This window comes from Chiroxiphia lanceolata, chromosome 4 (genome assembly GCF_009829145.1).
Source record: "Chiroxiphia lanceolata isolate bChiLan1 chromosome 4, bChiLan1.pri, whole genome shotgun sequence".
NCBI lineage: Eukaryota > Metazoa > Chordata > Aves > Passeriformes > Pipridae > Chiroxiphia > Chiroxiphia lanceolata.
In genome coordinates this window covers 24,340,484-24,359,943 of record NC_045640.1, presented here as the reverse complement: position 1 = coordinate 24,359,943, position 19,460 = coordinate 24,340,484, and the positions used below count along the sequence as shown (strand labels likewise).

At 40.4% G+C, this 19,460-nt stretch overlaps 1 protein-coding gene across 1 annotated transcript; it reads left to right on the top strand.

The window, feature by feature from the left end:
* The first annotated feature begins 1,627 nt into the window (after window positions 1-1,627).
* On the top strand, window positions 1,628-17,681 carry UGDH (UDP-glucose 6-dehydrogenase). Its single transcript, XM_032685853.1, has 12 exons — window positions 1,628-1,832; window positions 2,463-2,631; window positions 4,838-4,939; window positions 6,296-6,496; window positions 6,584-6,781; window positions 7,274-7,421; window positions 8,730-8,824; window positions 11,874-12,004; window positions 12,713-12,846; window positions 13,959-14,050; window positions 14,136-14,246; window positions 16,431-17,681. Exons 2-12 carry the CDS (start codon window positions 2,470-2,472, stop codon window positions 16,539-16,541), a joined length of 1,485 nt encoding a protein of 494 aa, XP_032541744.1. The 5' UTR covers window positions 1,628-1,832; window positions 2,463-2,469; the 3' UTR covers window positions 16,542-17,681.
* Window positions 17,682-19,460: the final 1,779 nt, after the last annotated feature.

Genomic DNA, 19,460 nt, shown 5'->3' with positions numbered 1-19,460 from the left:
TAATCTCCATGACACAGCACTCTCCTGAGGCAAGTATGCCCGAACCTTCCCACAGAGGAAGTCTGCAGCTTTTACCGTCCCTCTTAGCAAACACAGTAGCTAGGAGGTATTAGCTGACTAATGAACAACTACCCACACATAGAGCAGCAGGCAAAGGGAAGTTGTTCTCACACACGTGGCCTTGCACACAATCACTGTACCCTTGCTGTTTGTAGAAAATCCACTCCGTGTGTCAGGCACACACGAAGCATGCTTACCAACACCCTCGGGGGACCACTTAAAGGACCTCAAGTGGGTTTGGCCATGCCAAGATAGCAACAGCCATATACAGAGGGACCAGATAATGATCTTGCAGTACAAATGTATGCATTCATGGCTATTCTAAGACCAAAGGAAATAGACAGGGAGTTTGAAGAGGATGGTATAGGTGAGACTGACTTGGTAATGACAGCTCACTGAGCTTCTATTTGCTTTGCTTAGGTTTCCTTGGAAAAAAAGTGGACGTGTTCAAAATTGAGACATCTGTGCCAATAAGCAATGAGAAAAGGCATGACTTGTTTTTACTTCAGAATAAACACAGTGAACCCTGCACCTTCGCCAGGCAGTTTTTGGCTAACCACGCTGACTCTGCCAGGATCCTGCACTGAGACTGTAAACCTCAGTAGGCTCTTTCAGTAGAAACACACATATTTTACAAGCATTTCTAAAGGACCTGTGATTACAGTATGTACTCAGATGGACACAGATTCTCTTAGGGAAAGATCAGATTCTCCAAAGTAAAATAGTAACAGAATAAAATATAAAACAGAAACAATTATTTAAATTTTTTTATATACTTTAACATCTATGGACAAAAACACCATGTAAGAACCAAGCAATTCTTTAGTCCCTTTGATAAGAACATACGTGTATTATCCACCTAGTCTGGCAACATTTAACATAGAAATTGTAATCTGTTAAAGGCATAAATCACTACAATATTGCAGATGCAGCAAAAAACCACGCCACCCAGCTTCTGGGAGATGCAGTGTAAGTGAACATGAATGCACTGGAGAAGAAAAGACTGCAGATATCTCACTATCTTTCTGCTCCCAAAGTCAGATGCAGTATACTAATAACAAATCATATTTACACAAGAGGCAAGAGTAGTATCTGAGAACTTTATTACTGCTAGGCAAGAGGTCCCTAGGCAGTGCACAGATTACAAGGGCGAGAGTGCAAGGTCGTTTTATTTCCTTACACTGGGCAATGTTTGCAGCCTGGACTTTATACACTGTACTTTACTGTTACCTATCCACATTTCCCTTCACTTCCCTTTGTTGCGACGGCGCCGCACTACAGGAGAGAGAGTGAACACCGAGTTCTTTGCTTCACAGTAAGCTTAGCTAAAGGACAGAAAAATTATTCACGCGCGTATTCAACCACCACAATTAAGTTCTCTTACAAAAACTCCGCGAGGCAGAGGAGAGGAGCAGTTTAGCAGCCCAGCCCCACTGCAGGCCCAAAGTCCCCATCCGTGCCCGGAGGCCCTCCCGCACCCCGGCGGGACCGGCCCTGCCCTGCCCTGCCCGAACGCCCCCGGCCATTCCCGGCCCCGCGCCGGGCGGGCGGGGCGGCGCCGCTCCCCGCCCCCGGGGGAAGAAGGAGGCGGGGCGGCTTCGCTCCGCGTCCCCGCCATGAAGCAGCCGCCTCGGCCCCGCGGCGGCCCTTTAAATAGCGGCCGCTGCGGCCGCCGCTCCTTTCGCAGTGGAGCGTCGAGCTGAGCCCGCCGAGCATCCTCCCCGGGCATCCCCGCCGCGTATTCCCTCCGCAGCGCTCCCGCTCGATCCGCAGTAAGTCTGCAGGCTGAGGTTGCGATGCCGGCCGCGGGTCCCGCCGCTGCCGCCCCGGGGGCCGGGCGCGGCCGGGAAGCCGCTCCCTTCCCGCTGCGCTCCCAGGGATGGAGCCCGCGGGGTCGGCCCGGCCCGGGGAGAGCGCGGTCAGCTCGGCCCGCTCCCTTCGCCGGGGAGGAGGCGGGAGCTGCGGCCTCCCTTTCCTGGCCGAGGGGCTCCGGGGACCGGGCGCGGCCCGGGGTCCCGGCCCGGCCGGCTCTGCCTGCGGCCGTGGGGCCGCGCCGGAACGCGCCGTGCGCTGCCCGCGGCGGTGGGCGCTGCTCCTGCCCGGGACTGCCTGGCATCAGCAATTCCCCGGCCCCAGGATGGTGGCGGCGGTGGCAGGATTCAAAGCGACCACAGAAACGCTTCCTCAGGCGTCTGTGTGTGCTGGTGCTCTGCTGGAGAGGGGCAGACTCCAAAGTCTTCCCGGGTGGGAGACGGGAGTAGCGATTCGTTTCAAGAGACCAGCTGTAAGAAAATATTTCTGCGGCAGCATAATAAAATCTGAAATCATCAGTACTCTGAGTTCCTTGAATTGTTGGCCACTGTTTTAATTTACAGCTCCTGATTTTCCTTTCCTCTTACCAGAGCAATCATGTTTGAAATTAAGAAGATTTGCTGCATTGGTGCTGGTTATGTCGGTGGGCCAACTTGTAGTGTTATTGCCCAAATGTGTCCCAATATCAAAGTGACTGTCGTGGACGTCAATGAGGCCAGAATCAATGCCTGGAATTCAGATACGCTCCCAATCTACGAGGTAATGTCACTGTTGTCTCTTATTCCAGCCAGTGTTGCATTTGCTTGCTTCCTGCCACATGGCATTTCCCCATAGCCCATTTCTGAAGCTTGTCAAGTTTAGCACAGTAATGCCCTTCAAAAAGAGTATTCTGGAACAGCTGCTTTTCACTACTGCTCATTAAACCAGATATTTTAAATAACTTAATATGGCTGATGCAGACAGGTATTAATGATTATATGAAGGGCTTAGTAAGGAAAATTCAATTCTGTATATAGTGAGTTGTGCTAAATCATGCTGAGTTTCTTTCGGGACCCAATTTAATCGTAACATAGTCCTCTTGTTCTGTTATAGATATTATCTGTGGTGTTGTAGCACCATAAGAATGTGTAATATTGAACTGTAGGCTTTATTCACATTTTGAAAACTGACAAAATCCAGTCTGTGCTACTCAACTTTCACTATGTTGAAAGATGGGGACAGTTATGTTCCTGATTCACTTGTACCATAAACCTTCAATCTGACCTGGGAAGACTAGGCCAAATGAATGTATCACACTGTCACTCCTTCATTACAAAGTGACTTGAATTTCAAAATATGTAAAGCAGTTTTCTATTTTGCTTCTCTTAGCACTCGTAATTTTCTACTCTTTTTCACCCTAAAAGAATAGGTCTCTTTTTCTTTCCTTTATTCTTTCACGAGATATAGTTTTTAGTTTTTACAGATTTGAGTTCTTTTCTTTACTAAGAGTGAAAACTTATCTTCACTTGTCTCCCAAAGACAAGGCATATGCCTGGTACTATCAGTTATTCTTTTGCTATAAGAAGTCTGTGCTGTAACACTAATGCACATTTTTTCCCTCTGAAAACCAAAGCTATACTGTGACTAAGTGAAGATGAATAGACCTCCTTTGTCATACAAATTCAAAGGAAAATGTGTATAATGTTCAGATTAGCAGGTGAGACATGAATAAAGTTTGTGAAAGCAAGTGCTTTGTTTTCTGTAAACACTTAGACTAAATGAGCTAAAGTAGACCTAGTCTTGGCATGCTTTTTTTTAATTTTTTTTTTTCCTAAACCCAAAGTCACAACATCTGTTTCCTGGAATGGTGTCATTTGCTTACAAAGAATGTACAAAAACTGCCAAGAGTTAGTTCAGACAGTTATAAAATTGAGTCATTGCACAGGGAGGTTTTTGTATTTTTTTTGCTTTGGGTTTTTTCTTTTCGCTGTCAGAAATTGTCTATTGGGCTGCCTTTCTATTTACATCCCAGGAAGACTGTAGTTGGAACACTTGGTGGGTTGTAACGTGTTATTTTGCCTGTTCTGACTTTTGTTTTCCTTTTAAGTAGGTGGCATTTGATATAAAATGAGACTGTAGAAATGTCTTGCATAAGAAAGCTTCTGCTTTTTCTTCTCTCCATCCAGTGAACTTTTGCCTTTCTGGCATTTACTCAAATATCTAACGTCATGATAGGTGTCTCAAGTTGGAGATTTGATTACCAGAAGAAAGTGTATGACTATTCAAACAAAAAGTAAAGGCTTCTTTTATCTATGACAACTATATCTTAGGTAAATTCTTTTTTGGACCATTCTCATACAGAGGATTGCTCACCCATGTGTGACCTCCTGCTTCTCTTGCCTGAGTGGAAGTGTTAAGGGAAGGGAAAATGTTATGTGTCTCTGGAAAGAATCTCATCATATTATTGGCTGTGATTCTTCCCCCCATACATGTGGTGCCATGACAAGCTTAATCTGACCCAAAGATGGGTGGTTCCTAAAAGGAGTGGTCTTGATCACCCATGTGTCTCTGCTGCCTATCTTTCACTGGATCTGGGCTTGCTGACTGGGTGGAAGACTTCTTTGTGGGCTGGGGTTTTTTTTTTGCTGATCAGTTTTTGAATCTACTTAAAATCCCTCTACAGGTATTTCTTTAATTGTTTCTCATGATAATAGAATTAAGCGTGGGAATAACTAGAGGCTAAAATCTGGCTGTACAGGTAACAGTTCAGTGTGGTGAAAGTTTCAAGACAGCATTCTGAGCCTTTTGAATAAAAAAGGGCTTTACTTTTTTCACAGTGTAAATCTATAGAAGCTTGACTCATGGCAGACTGAAAACATGCTGCACTGAGGAGGGGGAGAAGTCTCTCTGTATCTGAAATGGTTTGATCATACAGTTTGTTGTTCTTCTAACTGCATTAACCTTAACTGCTTTTTTTTTTTTCCAGCCAGGGTTAAAAGAAGTAGTAGAATCATGTCGAGGAAGAAACCTCTTCTTTTCCACCAGTATTGATGATGCCATTAGAGAAGCTGATCTTGTATTTATATCTGTAAGTTTAGTGGGAGAAGGTGGTTATGTTTGTCTTTTTTTTTTTTGTTTCTTATCAAATCATTAAGTTGGTCTTCTTTCTGCCTTTGTTTTGTCATGTAGTTTCAGTTCACAATGTGATGTCACTGTGTCACAGATTCTTGTCTTTCTGCGTACTGTAGGAAGAGTGTTAAGTAAGATTTTTTTTTTTTTTTTTAATAACCAGCAACACCTTTGACAAATGAACAGGTTCTAAGTCAAAATGGTAATGATGTTTAGTTTGGTTATGTGTATGGAATCTTAGAGCCAAATGTAGTGCAGCTCTGTCACGCAGTGTACTACTGAAATCTATGGGATCTTAATAATACTGATAAAGTTCCTAGAGAGGGATGCAAAATCATATGCTGGTTATTGGATTATAAAGATGACTTATTTCTAGAAACTTTTAAAAATAGTGTATTAATGGAAGAAGGTATGGCTTTAATACTCTAGCTTTAATATTTTGAAGCTGTTGACACCACTGGAAAGAGGATCCAGTCAAATATGAACAGTGTGACCTTGCGTAATTTAGAATGTTGTTACTAATGCAGAATCCAAAAGAACTGTTTGCTATTTGTCTTGATAGGCCACAGTTGAGGGCTTTTTTATTACTGAAGTTCTTTTTTCTTGAGAGCTCCTCTTTGTTAGGACACTGTAGTACGGAGCTCTCTTTCTGATTGTATTTTTCTCCATTGATTAAATCTAAAATGAATGCTGCGTGGCTGGATGACTGCCACTATTACTGCCCATATATTGCCACCTGTTCTTGGTTCAAAACATGCTGTTGTGTTATACATGTTGTTGCCATTTCTTCTTTCAGTTTGTAATGAAAAGGACCCTCTGTCTTAATCTAAAGGATGTGTTTACCCTCATGTTGCCTCTTCTTTGTACTTCAGTGTAGTGATTTTCATCAGCTCTACACTTAGATTTCACTGCAAAGTGAGTTTAAACTATAGCTAGCTGCAAGGTTCTTTTGTGAACCTTTGCACTCTTAGCGTGGGCCAAGTAACAGAAGGTGGCTGGCCATAATCATGAAGAAATTACTGGTGTTTCCAGAATAAGGACTATGTTTCACCAAAGCCTGTAGAGCTGCTATAAATTGCGCTTGTTTAAATCCTGTTTGAATAGAGGCCAGCGAGCTTTCAGTAGAAAACAAAATGAGTAATTGAGACAGCTAATAGCTGTTCATCTGATATGGTAACCAGAATAATTTTGGGGTAGAAGAATTTTCCTTCCTCTGGGAAGGAAAAGTCTGTCAGTCTTGGCAATTTCACCTTGCCCTTAACGCAGGAGGTACTGACCTGCAACATTTCTACACCTTTCATGTATCTGTAATTAGGTTAATACTCCAACAAAGACCTATGGAATGGGAAAAGGCCGAGCAGCTGATCTGAAATACATTGAAGCTTGTGCTAGAAGAATTGTACAGAATTCAAATGGCTATAAAATTGTCACTGAGAAAAGCACAGTTCCAGTACGTGCTGCAGAGAGCATTCGTCGAATATTTGATGCTAATACAAAGCCTAACTTGGATTTGCAGGTAAACATGAACTTTGAGTTGTGTATTTAAAGGCTGGTTGTTGCTTTTGTCTTTTATTTTGGTTTTTGGTTTTTTGTGTGCCTGTAGGTGCTGTCCAACCCAGAGTTCCTTGCAGAAGGAACAGCCATCAAGGACCTGAAGAACCCAGACAGAGTGCTTATCGGTGGAGATGACTCTCCAGAGGGACAGAAAGCTGTCCGTGCTCTTTGTGCTGTTTATGAGCACTGGGTGCCCAAAGAAAAAATCCTCACAACCAATACGTGGTCATCAGAACTTTCTAAACTGGTTGGTGTTACTCACTGCTGTTTTCTGCAAAGAGCAAAGGGTAGAAGTGAGACAAAGCTCAGAAGCAGAATTTCAATGATACTGAGTGATGCAGCTAGCAAATACAGATGAGGCTGGGAGGACCCAATATGCATGTCAAAGGATATTAATCTCTTCCAGTTATCTCAGCTGAGCTAATAGATGATAACAACTTTCCATGAAGTCATTTTCTCACTCTTATTGCTGTGTTATTTATTACTAAGAATAAACCTCCAGTGCTGCAGAAACTGATTGCCTCATAAAATGGTTCAAACTCTGCAAATTAAGCATTACAATGTTTCGCTTAGATCCCATTAACTGGCATCTATGTAGTAAACTAGTTATGTTACCATTTTGTATGTCAACAGAGTTACATAGATACTGAAGTAATCCTTTCAGTAGCAACTCCCTTTGGTCTGTGAACATCTTCATTTCTGGAAAAATAAAGTTCTTTACTATGCTTTTTGTTTACAGGCAGCTAATGCTTTCCTTGCCCAAAGAATCAGCAGCATTAACTCAATCAGTGCTCTGTGTGAAGCTACAGGAGCAGATGTTGAAGAAGTAGCAAGAGCTATTGGAACAGACCAAAGAATTGGAAATAAGTTTCTCAAAGCCAGTGTTGGTAAATGAAAAATTCCTACTTTTTTCTTTTTTTTTTTTTCCCCTTGGACTTCTGTTTAACAGTGCAATAGGCTTACTAGCAGTGTTTTGAAGTAAGTAATCTAAAACTCTAAAATCTTCTACAGCATTAGAAATGGTTAATTCATGAAAATATTGCTGTAGATCACTAGTATAAATCTCTTTTTCTGGTTAAATGTCTAGGACTGAGGTTGCTCTAGACCCTGCCAATCTGAAACTGGAGAGTGCATGGTTTATCCTGCCTGTGACACTAGAAAGAAAAGCTGCAACTTTATTTTTCTGAAGCATCGTGGGTGATAGAGCTCTCCAAAATGTCTTCCCAATTTTAACTGCTGCAACTTTGTTTGGCAGTTGCTGCCAGTGGCCTGAGAGAGGATGATACCTCTAGGTTGGAATGTGATGACAGCTTCTAATTTGTAGGATGAATTCTTAGAATCGTTAAGGTTGGAAAAGACCTCCAAGATAGAGTCCAACCTTTGACTGTTCACCACTGTTCACCAACTAGACCATGGCACTAAGTGCCACATCCAGTCATTTCTTGATTAGATTTACTAGAGAGTAAAACATAAAGTGGTGACAGTACATCAAACTTTGAAACCTCAGAACAAGACTAAAGCCTTATCTGTATGACTTCAAGCTGGAAAGTGTGACTTTAAAATAACCTTATTAATTAGAACCTATCCTAGAGCCTATGTAAGAGTGAAAATTAGAGAGCAAATACATTACCAAAATTATTCTTAGATCATTATAATTCCTTCCATAATGTGTTGTTTCTGAGATTGTGCTTGCTGAACAAAGTTCTAGGTTCAAGAATCCCTCTAATTGTCTCAGTTGCCCTTTGGTCAGCTGTGGTGATCTTTGGTTCTTGGCAGTGATTAGATATCCATTTGGGGATGTGGGAGGAAAGACCTTAATGTTAACACACTTGTTCTGAGAAATATTAATCTAAATCTTGAGGTGGGGGGAGAGCAAGCCCAGAAGCTTGTCCACCCACTTATAATAAGATAGCCCATAGCTGCTTTTTTTCATACCAGTCCCCAAGTCTAGGTTAAAACTTTCATCAACTTCACTGGAACCTGAAGCAGATTTTAAGGCTTTTGTAACTGACAAAATAAGTAGGTCCAAGAGTTAGCTTTTGAGAGATTATTAAGGTTTTTCATTTACTAGCAGTGAAATACTGGGAAAAATTATAATGCTAACTGTGCCAATGACTACCAAAACCTACTTGATTCCAAAAATTGGCTTAGATCAGTAACATAGTCACCTGTAAAATAACCATTTGCTCTTTCAGGGTTTGGAGGTAGCTGTTTTCAGAAGGATGTATTGAATTTAGTGTACCTCTGTGAGGCACTGAACTTACCTGAGGTAGCTCGCTACTGGCAACAGGTACAAATTCTTCACCATTTGTTTCTTTTGTTTGAGAGGATGACATTTCTTCAGCACTCAGCTTATAAGCATTGTCCACATATATATAATCTGTGTTTCAGCTCTAAGGAGCACATACCTTAATGCTGATCACCTTAATATTTTAGTGGCATTTGATACTTGTGGGTTCTTAGGCTTTCTGGGGGTGAATTAAGTTGTCTGGATCAAATGATTTGGGAAGTTGTCTAAAAGCAGCAATAGAAAATGTGAAGTACAAGCATGTGGTTCCTGTCCTCCTCTTGCAGTTGGGTATCTCTGTCCACTTTGAATTCAGAACTTGTGATCTTTTCCTCAGGGTCTACTTTTATGGTTCTGAAAGAACTGAGTAGAACTTACTATTTTTTTTAATAAACACGGTTGCTGTTGTTCCCCAGTATAATGTTAGGAATGGTTGGGAAGATGTAGATGCTCTCAGGTCTAGCTCCAATGCAACAATACTGTGATACTCAGTCTGTACTAGCAAGTGTTTCCCTATTAACACTTCACCTTTTTTCCCAGTCCTGAATGAGAAGCAGCTTTGAAATGTGTGGTATGGTCAAAAAAACACCTATGTTTTTTTTGTCCTGATTTATCTGTGGTGGTCAAGTATAAGGCTGCCTAGCGGATGCCCCCAGAACACTGAGCACATGATTTACCTACCTTATTAGCAGCTTTACTTTCTTTAATCTTCATTCTAGCTAGTCTTTTTTCCCCTCACTCTTCTCCATCCCAGTCTGCTGCCAAATAAACAACCTGCCCATAATCATGACTTCATCACTGATCAGTTGTGCTCCATCTGTACCGAAGTACAGTATTTCTTATATCATTTTCTAGGTCATCATGGCCACGTGGTACTGTTCATGGGATTACTTAGGCTTTTTTGCCTTGGCAAGATTCTATTCCCCCAAAGGTCCCGAATAATCCCTTCAAATGTCTGAAGCTTGGCTGGATCTCCCTCGTAATTCCCTCATAACTACCTGTAAAACACAGCCATATCTGAGTGTTATTTGTGACTTCTGTGAGCTTCTTCCATTACCTGTGATGTCCAGTGGCTCTCTATGTTCTGTTCAGGTAGTTTAACTTCCAGCCAGGGGCCAGTCAGCAATAACTTACATTAATTGCTTGGGACAAGGAAGACATGGGTTTTATGCCATCTGCCTTCAAAGGTTTGGATTGACATCTTCCTTAAAAACATCCTTCATTACAATGGCCTAGTCCATGGTGGAGAGGCTTGTGATCCCATCAGTACAGAGACCTTGTGCAAGCATCCAGGAGAGGCTTGGTTCAGTACAGGACTTGGATGCATTGCCACAGTAGGAAAGAAGACAAGCCATAGTTTCTCACGTTTGCTTCAAGAAGTACTGCTTTTACTAAGTGTAAGATGTAAGCAGACAACAGACAATCCCTGGAACAGTAGGAGCTGCAGGAACCAGCATGTTACCTCACTGATAATCTGATGTATAGGGGAAAATTAATACTGTCCTGAAAGAAAAACGAAATTGGTTTGGCTCTGTCCTCTGAGATCACAAGGGTCCTTCTCAAAATGCAGCCTACTTGGTATCTTGGCAACACAACTGCACAGAAACACTTAGAGTTTGCTCTGTCTGGAGGGGTTTTTTTTATTTAACAAAAGCCTAAAAGGTTGCGTTGTTACTGTAAAAAAAACTAGTTAAAATACTTTTAGTGCTTTTATACTCTCTTACTCTCTTTTAAGAGCAGTGTTTCTCTATGGCTTACTCAGCTGTGGATAAATCAGATTGTAAGAACAGGTGCTGCAGAGTTAGGGTAAGGTAAAATGCTATGCTTGTGTAGTGCAACCCCCTGCCTGCAACTTCTGCTTCCCCAGAGCACTGTCATCTCACAGAGGTCTGTGTGCCCCAGCCCACACTGAGGGCTCAAGGCATGTAATGCACACATGTGCACCCATACAAGCAACTGTGTGAGCCCCTTCTTTGTGGCCTGAGTGCTGCACTCTCAGCAGCCCATGCACATAGGACAGCTCAGACCAGATGCAAATTCTGCAGGATATGCTGATCAGAACAGTCCCAGAATCCTAAGTTTTATTCTCTCTTGACTTTAGACAGGGCAGGAGTCTCTAATACCAAAATCTTCATTCCTTGAAAACTTAACCTACAGAAAGAAATATATTCCTCTTGCCCTATCAGCTGTGCCTTCATTGCCTGACACTGCCCTGTTGAATTGCAAAAATCTCACTGCTTTTATTTCTTTTCCTTAAATGAATCTAGTTCACCAATATCCTTCTACTGTATAGTTTGTTATATATTTGTTTTGTAGGCTGCTGCTGTTAATTCTTGATTTGGGTTAATTTCAAAAACCCAGAGGGATGTGTGTAGGTCCTTGCAGTCCACTTTGAATACTGACTAGGTGGGGGAACCTACCTTTCCTATTCGAACAGTGATCTCGGTGCCTTCGGGGTGTAAGGGCTGGAGATCAAAGTATTGAAGCAGGCTGGAGGAAAGCATAGGAACAGCTGGTGATTGAACCCACTTTTATTTAATAACAAAATAACAAAAGTGAGGCATTTAAAAATGTGGCTGAATTACACTAGTTTTGTGTATTGGTATCTGTTAGTGTGCATTAAAAAGGCTAAAAATGTTCTCACAGTTGTTACACATGGTGTGTAAAGAAGTGTGGGTCTGGCAATGGGATGTCCATGTGACATCAAATACTCTAACAATGAAATTGTATTCTAGGCAGAAACATGGAAAGCAATAATTTTTATAGTTTCCTTAAAAACAATCTGAAAAAAACCTAGCCTTTAAACTAGATAATGAATGATAGGATGTGTGTATGTGTATCTGTAGTTACGGCTTAAAATAGGATTTAGTTCATAATTTGATAAATTAATTAAATTTATCTTTGGATTACTTATGATACTGAGTAAAAATATGTAGCTTTCTCTTTTAAACCTCTGTTAAACTTGTGTGGGTAGCTTGGCTTGATCGTTAATAGAATCTGTTTATAGTTAAAATGTCTCCTTTCTGTACCAACATGCCTTATATCATTTCAGGTCATAGACATGAATGATTATCAGAGGAGAAGATTTGCTTCCCGCATTATTGACAGCTTGTTCAATACTGTCACTGACAAGAAGATTGCTATTTTAGGGTTTGCGTTCAAAAAGGATACTGGGGACACAAGGTAAGAAAGCGAGCACAGTTCACTAACATGCATTCCCTACAGCTGTCACCAGCCATGCAGCTAAACCCCCCAGTTGAATTGCATTAATAAAAACAGATCAGATATGGGACCCTTCATTGCTTGTGACTGAATTGGTTTGTAAAAAGGGTTGGTCTTTCTTATGTGGGTGAGACAATTGATTCTTTACCTCTACAACATACTTGACTCATTCAGAAGATCAAGCAGATAACTCTATTTCTTGCTAACTTGCATATGCAAAGATAAATTTTGAGAGTCCTTTCGTTCTCCACAGAAATGAATACAAACATTTTTGCAGCTGGTTCTAAATTGCTGTGTAGAGCCAAAGTTTTGGCTTTATTTCCTGAGGGTGTTTATTTCTGTTTTCTTGTGAAGCTCAAACTTGATACAACTCTTCAACTGCAGTTTGTGGGGAATGCTTATAAGCTCTGTGCCTTCTTAATTATGGTCATTAGGAGTCCTGGGACTTACTATCTCTCTTGCATGACTCAGCAAGAGAGATACAGACTTGGTTTTCATATTACTCTCCTTGGCGTCCCTCAAGATTTCAGGTTTGTTGCTGGTGTGGTTACCACTAAGATATTGAATGTAAAACTGGTATAAAAGCTTTGTCATTGCATATAATGATAGCTGAAGATTTTCATTACTTAGAACATGCCACTTGGTTCTTTAATTGATTCTCTTCCCTAGAGAGTCATCCAGTATCTACATTAGCAAGTATTTAATGGATGAAGGAGCAAAGCTCCATATATATGACCCTAAAGTACCTAAAGAACAAATCATCTTGGATCTCTCCCATCCCGGTGTCTCAGAAGATAACCAAGGTAAAAATGCTCATGTGAAGCTTACTCCCCACTTCCAACCCTATTCTCAATATACATGGGGTCTGTTTAAATATTATACATTCATTTTCAGCATGACATTGTGCTGTTGGTTACACTTATTAGAAGGTTGTCATAGCTCAGAGGATTACTCTAACTCTTCTCCCTTTCCCCGTAGCTTTTATAGATAAATGCTAATTTTGGACTATTGTATATTTTTCTTTAGATAATATTCATTTGAATAGATGCCAAGAGTTTTCCCTCTGTATAATTAAAAGAAGGAGAGACTAGTGCCATTCTGACAGCTCCATTTTGTCTTGAGTTCTATCTTGCATTAGTTCCTTCTTGCATATCTAAAATGGAAATAAAGAAGTAGTTCTGGAATTCATGGTTGAGCATTCTCTCTTCCTTCATATCACTTCCAAATTCATTCCAACTTCCAAATTCCTTAAATTCAAGAAGATGTTAAAATAATCATCTGTGATTAAAAATTTCTTGGGGAGAAGCAGGGAGTATTTGGGACCTCTGTTTTCTTATTAGGAAGGGGAGAAAATGGAGTTGATGGAGGGGGAGAATAGATCAGCCTTGTAAAGGTGAAGAGAATGGAGGAAAATGAGCTGTGATGAAGAAGAGTGAAGGGTGGACATTGTTTGTAATGCCCTTGAATTTAGAGGGAAAGGACAGGTTGGCCTCTAGGCATCTAGTCAGACAGAGAATGAAGGCAGCCCCCAGGAGCCATGTGTATCTTCTCTAGTGTGAACTGAGTGTTAAATAGAAACTGTGATGTGCTGCTATTGTACAGACAATAACCTTTGTGAGAGCTGGCATTTGAGCATGCCATAGTACCTTCTAATTCTAGAGATGTGCTTGACTGTTTACATCAAATTTGAATGCTGGACTTGAAACATTTAAGTGCTCTGACGCTATTCTGATGCCAGATACAAGCTGCTTTCATTTAAATAAGTAAAATCAAAGTGACAAATGTCTTGATAGAAAATGTCTCTGAGTGACTGCTTGTTTGTGTAGGGCAAGGAAGGAGACTCCTTTGCCAGGAGTATGCCAGATTGATGCTAAAGGTGTGTGCAGAATAAGACTTTATTTTCCTTCTGTTACAGTGTCTCGGTTGGTCACTATCAGTCAAGATCCCTACGAAGCCTGTGATGGAGCTCATGCCCTTGTAATTTGCACTGAATGGGACATGTTTAAGGTAAATGTTATTTTTATTTTAAACTAAAGGAAAAGAGAGGAAGTGTACTGTTATTTATTTTATTTGCTTTAATTACCCTTTACAGGAGTTGGATTATGAACGTATTCATAAGAAAATGCTAAAGCCTGCATTTATCTTTGATGGTAGGAGAGTTCTAGATGATCTCCACAATGAGCTACAAGTCATTGGCTTCCAGGTAATCAGCTGGCTGATGCTGCTTATATTTCTTTCCTTCTGTTCTCTTCCCTCTTCCATGACTGAGTAGCAAGGGAAAAAAAAACCTTTTCAGGTAAGGATTTAGATGTAAACCTGTCTATTCCGAAGTCTCTTCACTACTGCTCTCTTCCGCCATTATCTTAATAGAGCATCAGTCAATGAAATTATTAAAATTCAAGCTACTTCAGAGTACGCCATCAACATTTAGCAGTATAAGCCTTAGAATCGTAGAATCATTTTCCTCTACCTAGAAACTTATTTTAATACCACTACCATCAAAATAAAAATAAAAAAAAAGGCAGTACATACAAAGATGTATCTGAAGATAAGTCGATGCTTGAGTGTTACATTGGAGGTTAGAGGAGTTGACTGATTAGTCCTTTGTGATCAATAAAGATCAACCAGAAGATCAGAACAGTGGTGTTTGTTTACACCAAAGAGAGAACCCAGAAGCAAATGCTTAACTTTTTATCTGAGCATTTTGCTAAGATAATAGCAAATTCTACATCAAATTATATTTCTCCTAGGAACTTCTCTTCTGAAGTCTTTCATGGCTTAAAGGCTTTCCAGATCACAGACTGTACCTTTGCATTTCTTTTATGAAATTCTAGATGAATTTTTAACCAATTTGTGAGTTTGCCATCCAGAATCCTGCTGGTCACCCAGGTTTATTATCCAGATTTTTCATCCAGAATATCATTACAAAGACATTTAACAATTGACCTATATACTCTGCATAAACTAATAAAATGGATCTTGTCCATAATGGACAATATTTAAGTTTTTAGGGCCCTAGTCTTTAACTTCCCTTATTAAAAGCTGTTGGATTAGACAGCCTGATGCTAATAGTAATTCCACTGTATATGATTCTAACTGATGAATTTGAGTTGCTTTAGACTTTTTCTTAAACTAACATTTAAATAACTTATAGCACACCTACCACTTCAATTATAACCTGTTTCCACAGTGGAAGCTTAGTTCAGGATGTATGAATGTGAAGCTCTGTGATTCTAGGCAAAGTAACTTCTGCTCAGGTCTCAAGCAGGGAAAGCCTTGACTGAAGGCCTTGAAGCACTTTTGGCATAGACATAGACTTTTGGCATTTGACCAATAGTAAAATTGCCAAATCCCTGAATAATCTGGTAGAAGCATCTCAGCCAGACCCAATAAGAACAGAATCTACAAGCCAGATGCATGTTTCAGGTGTTTCATTCTCTGTACTCCTGAATACTGTGATTATCTGTATAATGGCTACAGGATTTCTCTCTTGATATTTTTTTCCCTGTTTAAGCTACAGTTATTGACACTGTTTGTGAACCAGCTTGTATAAATTGATCTAACCAGGCAATTGAAGCTGTTAATGGACAGATATAGTACACACAGCTCACTTGACTCTTTAAACAACTCTCTTCAGAGTTAACTCAGATATCTGTCTAGAATATACTAATCAAAATTTTGTTAAAATAGTTTAAGTATTTTGTCTTTTGGTGCTTTGCATCTGACCTGCATTATTTAAGAGGAAAGCTACAGCTCTGCTTATTTATTGAGTGTCTGAACTGTCTTACTGGTTGATGTTTTGTTTTCTACAAGCTCTGTCCTTAGTGATTTACATTAGTGTGACCTAGAAATTAGAGGAACTTGCCTTGCTCTTTGAATTTTGCAGTACCTGGTTTGTGTGTGTGTTGGCTTTGTTGCATGCTTTCTCTTGGATAGTGTTGGCTGCCTTTAGCCTTTCAGAGTTGTGTTGCTTCAAAAAAAGCAACCTGCAATAAGGACGGAAAAAGATTTTTCAGTGCTAATGTAGTATAAATTTTTAGGAAAAGGAGTCCAAACCTACATTTTATGAATACCAAGAAATATTTTATGGTATTTGGTAGTCCTATGGAAACTGAGGCAGGTGAATATTCAAATTAGCAAGATGTGGCTTTAAGTAGGTAAAGCAGGCACCTGTGAAAGGCTGGTTGTTTGCTGGTTTTTTTAAACAAACTCTTTGCAACTCCAATGACAGAAACTGTCCCGGGGCACACTGTGCTTTGTGGCTTGTGTTATTCTAGTGTTCATGAAATGCAGTCATGATCCTGAATTTAACTTGTAGGTTCCTCATAGGCTGGAGTGATTATGTTAGCTTGCCACACTCACTTGTTATATGTGTTTTCTGTTTCAGATTGAAACAATTGGGAAGAAGGTGTCAGCCAAAAGAATTCCTTTTGCTTCTTCGTGTGAAATTCCTAAGTTCAGCCTGCAGGATCCACCTGTCAAAAAGCCTAGAGTATAATGTTTAATAGGTACTGAAGGAATTCTGTGGATTTTCTTAGTGAAAATAACTGTAAGCCTATGCTTTTTTGTAAGGAATTATATTTTTCATAAACTAAACCAGTTTTAGAAATGGTACCTGATACATGTGAAATCAGTCTCTTTTCAAATCTATTTTTATAGAAATTTTTTTTTGTTACTGAAGATGGTACAGACCTGTTTTTAATAATGAATCATCTTTTAAGTGGAAAAGTTACTTTCAAACTGCAGATTTCTGCTTCCAGAAATGTTCCTAAACAGCACTTTAAATGTTTCAAGTGATATGAAAGCAAAAGAAATAGAATATCCTTTTACCTTAGTCCAGTTATGGACGATGATCAGGAACTCTGGTCTTACCAATTTTTCATTTTCTTTTGGGGTGACTCTTTGCCCAGTTAAACGCTTGCTCTAACTGGCATTGAAATCAAAAGATCAGTTCTTAGTAAACTGGCAGGCTTTAGGTCCAGCCCTAAAATAGAACTGACTGCAACAATAACACCCCATTCCTGGCTGGGATCAGTTTGCAGTGATACAGTCTGAACTGCATCTGTTGGAAGCTGGATAGTTCTGCATGCATCAGTCATGTCATTAATGCAGGTGTGGACCAGCAGCTATGAACTGATCCACTGGCAGATCTTCAGTTTTGATTCTTTAGTTGTCTTGCCTACATTCCATGTGCAGCCACACAAATTATTGATTTAATCAGATTCCTGGGGCAGGTATTTCCTAAGTTACAGCAATGCAACATATCTTCAGCAGAGGAGCATTCTGCTTGTTTGAACATTGAATTTAAGCAGAATTACCTTAATTTGGTGTCAGCCCAAGCAGAAAGCAAATACTGGCTCTGATTGTTACCTGATGGTTATTTTTTTCCTTCGTTCTGCTTACATACTTCATCTGAAAGCAGCTTTTTTAATGAGTCTGCAAAAAATTAATTTCTGCTGTGAAGAAATTATTAAAAATAAATTCAGCCCCAAAAGTTAGTCAGCTTGCTACCTCATTTAATTAGCAGGAATGAATAATTCCTATGTTATCTTGATATTTTTGCCTTTACTGTTACTTTATTTCTACCTGTTTTTATTATTCTCAGTTGGCCAGTGCTATTAAAATCCTTGAGATGACAGTGGTTGTGTTTGGCTTATTGCATGGGGTTGTGAAACGGAGGGGAGGATAGAGAAGGATGACTATGAACAGCTTTCAGTCTAGAAGGTACAGATGTCTTAGTTGAATAATATAGTGGTGGGATACTAGAGAATTATCCTGCAACTAGTCACATAATACCTTCTGAATTTATGCAACTAGTGTGCCTTCAAGAATGCTGTGTTAATAGTTAAACAGAGGGTAAGATGGGGGTCTTGATAATGAGGGCTATCACCATAACTTTACCCACAGAAATGTAGGTACAGTCAAAGCTTTTGAACAGATACTTGAAGATTTAAGGAACTTGTATAACAATACAAGACACTGGTATCTGACTGAAATAGCTGTATCCTTGAACCAGATGCTTTCAGATTCTGCACATTGGTGGCTTTCACATAGGGGCTTACTCTGCAGCAGTCACCTGGCACTTAAGACAAATATGCCTCAGGCTTTTTGTCGTGGTGTAAAATTCTTCTCAGAGGAGCACATCAGAAGCCACTCAAGGGGAATGGGATTTATGGGGGCTCAAAACCAAACTGTCATCTTTCATCATGCTATCTCCCTCATTGATTAGTGCTGCTTTCATGCCACACCCACAGAGCAGGGACAACCCTGGGATGATAGAGCTGTGGTACTTCCAACTGGTAGATCATCCCGTGATTGCAGATGGGCATCCTCTTGGCTACCTCTGCCCCCATGGCACCTGGAGGGGCAGGCTGGTCACCTCTCCTTGGGGATTATGAAGAGGGTACTGACAAGCTGTGCTTAAAGGATTTCTTGTCCTTCACTAAGTTCAGGTTAGCACAGCAGTACTGCAGGGATTATCTTAACCAGGAGGGTGAATAGAGGCATCAGAAAATCAGGATGTTTTTCAGAAATTTGCACACAGCTGTAGTAGTAGTGCCTCTGTATGTCCTCATGAGTTTGCTAGTCTTGTGTGAAGTGTTGCTCCTGTTAGGAATGTGAAAGTATTCATAAGCTTCCAGTGGTTTTTCACATGCCCTCCCAAGGAGACAGAGGAACTAGGTGCTATACCCCTATTCCTACCCTGTAGGACTTGCTTTTGCTGTACTGAGCTTAACATTTCTACTGTAAGTTGAACATCTACAGTAAGTTGCCTCCTGCAGACTTAGTCAAGGCCTGAATAGTGACTTTTGGCTTAGTCATAAAGATGTTAGAAAACAGTCAGGTTCATTACAGTGGGATCACTCTAACTCCCCTCTCTTGGGAAAGTGGGGAGGAGGAGATCCTTTCTGAAGAGCAACAAGGGGTGAAACTGGTACTGGCATTTCTCTTGCTTTCTTAGAGTCAACTTAGTTTCTTGGTGGCTGCATGCTTTTAGCAGGACACTGGGATTGTGGGAACATTCCTTCAGGATACCGCAAAACTTACTTTGCATATATGCAAATGAACCTTACCACAGGCTAAAAGGAAGAGCTCCATAAGCTTGTGCAGCACTGTGAATCATAAGCCATTGTCTTCAGAGTACAGTTGCCAGGGAAATAAGAACTGTATTCCTACTTGGAGGCTTGAGTACTGCATGTAAGAGATGGGGTTTATTGCTATTGAGTCTTTGTGTATGGGATTTTATAGCACGTAATTCTGGATGAGACTTGTGTAATGTGAGCAACGGCCTCCTGTGCTCTGAATTCTTTTTATGAGGTTCTTAATAAAAGTAACACTGTTTTTCACTGCAAAAATGTGAATACAACAGCTGAAGCAAATCCAGATTTAATACAGGTCTAGGAATAGCACGATAGAC

Coding starts and splice junctions, on each gene's coding strand:
- UGDH (XM_032685853.1), top strand. CDS start 2,470: ATGTTTGAAATTAAGAAGATTTGCTGCATTGGTGCTGGTTATGTCGGT. Junction 6,782..7,273: donor CATCAGAACTTTCTAAACTG/GTTGGTGTTACT, acceptor TTTTGTTTACAG/GCAGCTAATGCTTTCCTTGC. Junction 12,005..12,712: donor AAGGATACTGGGGACACAAG/GTAAGAAAGCGA, acceptor TCTCTTCCCTAG/AGAGTCATCCAGTATCTACA.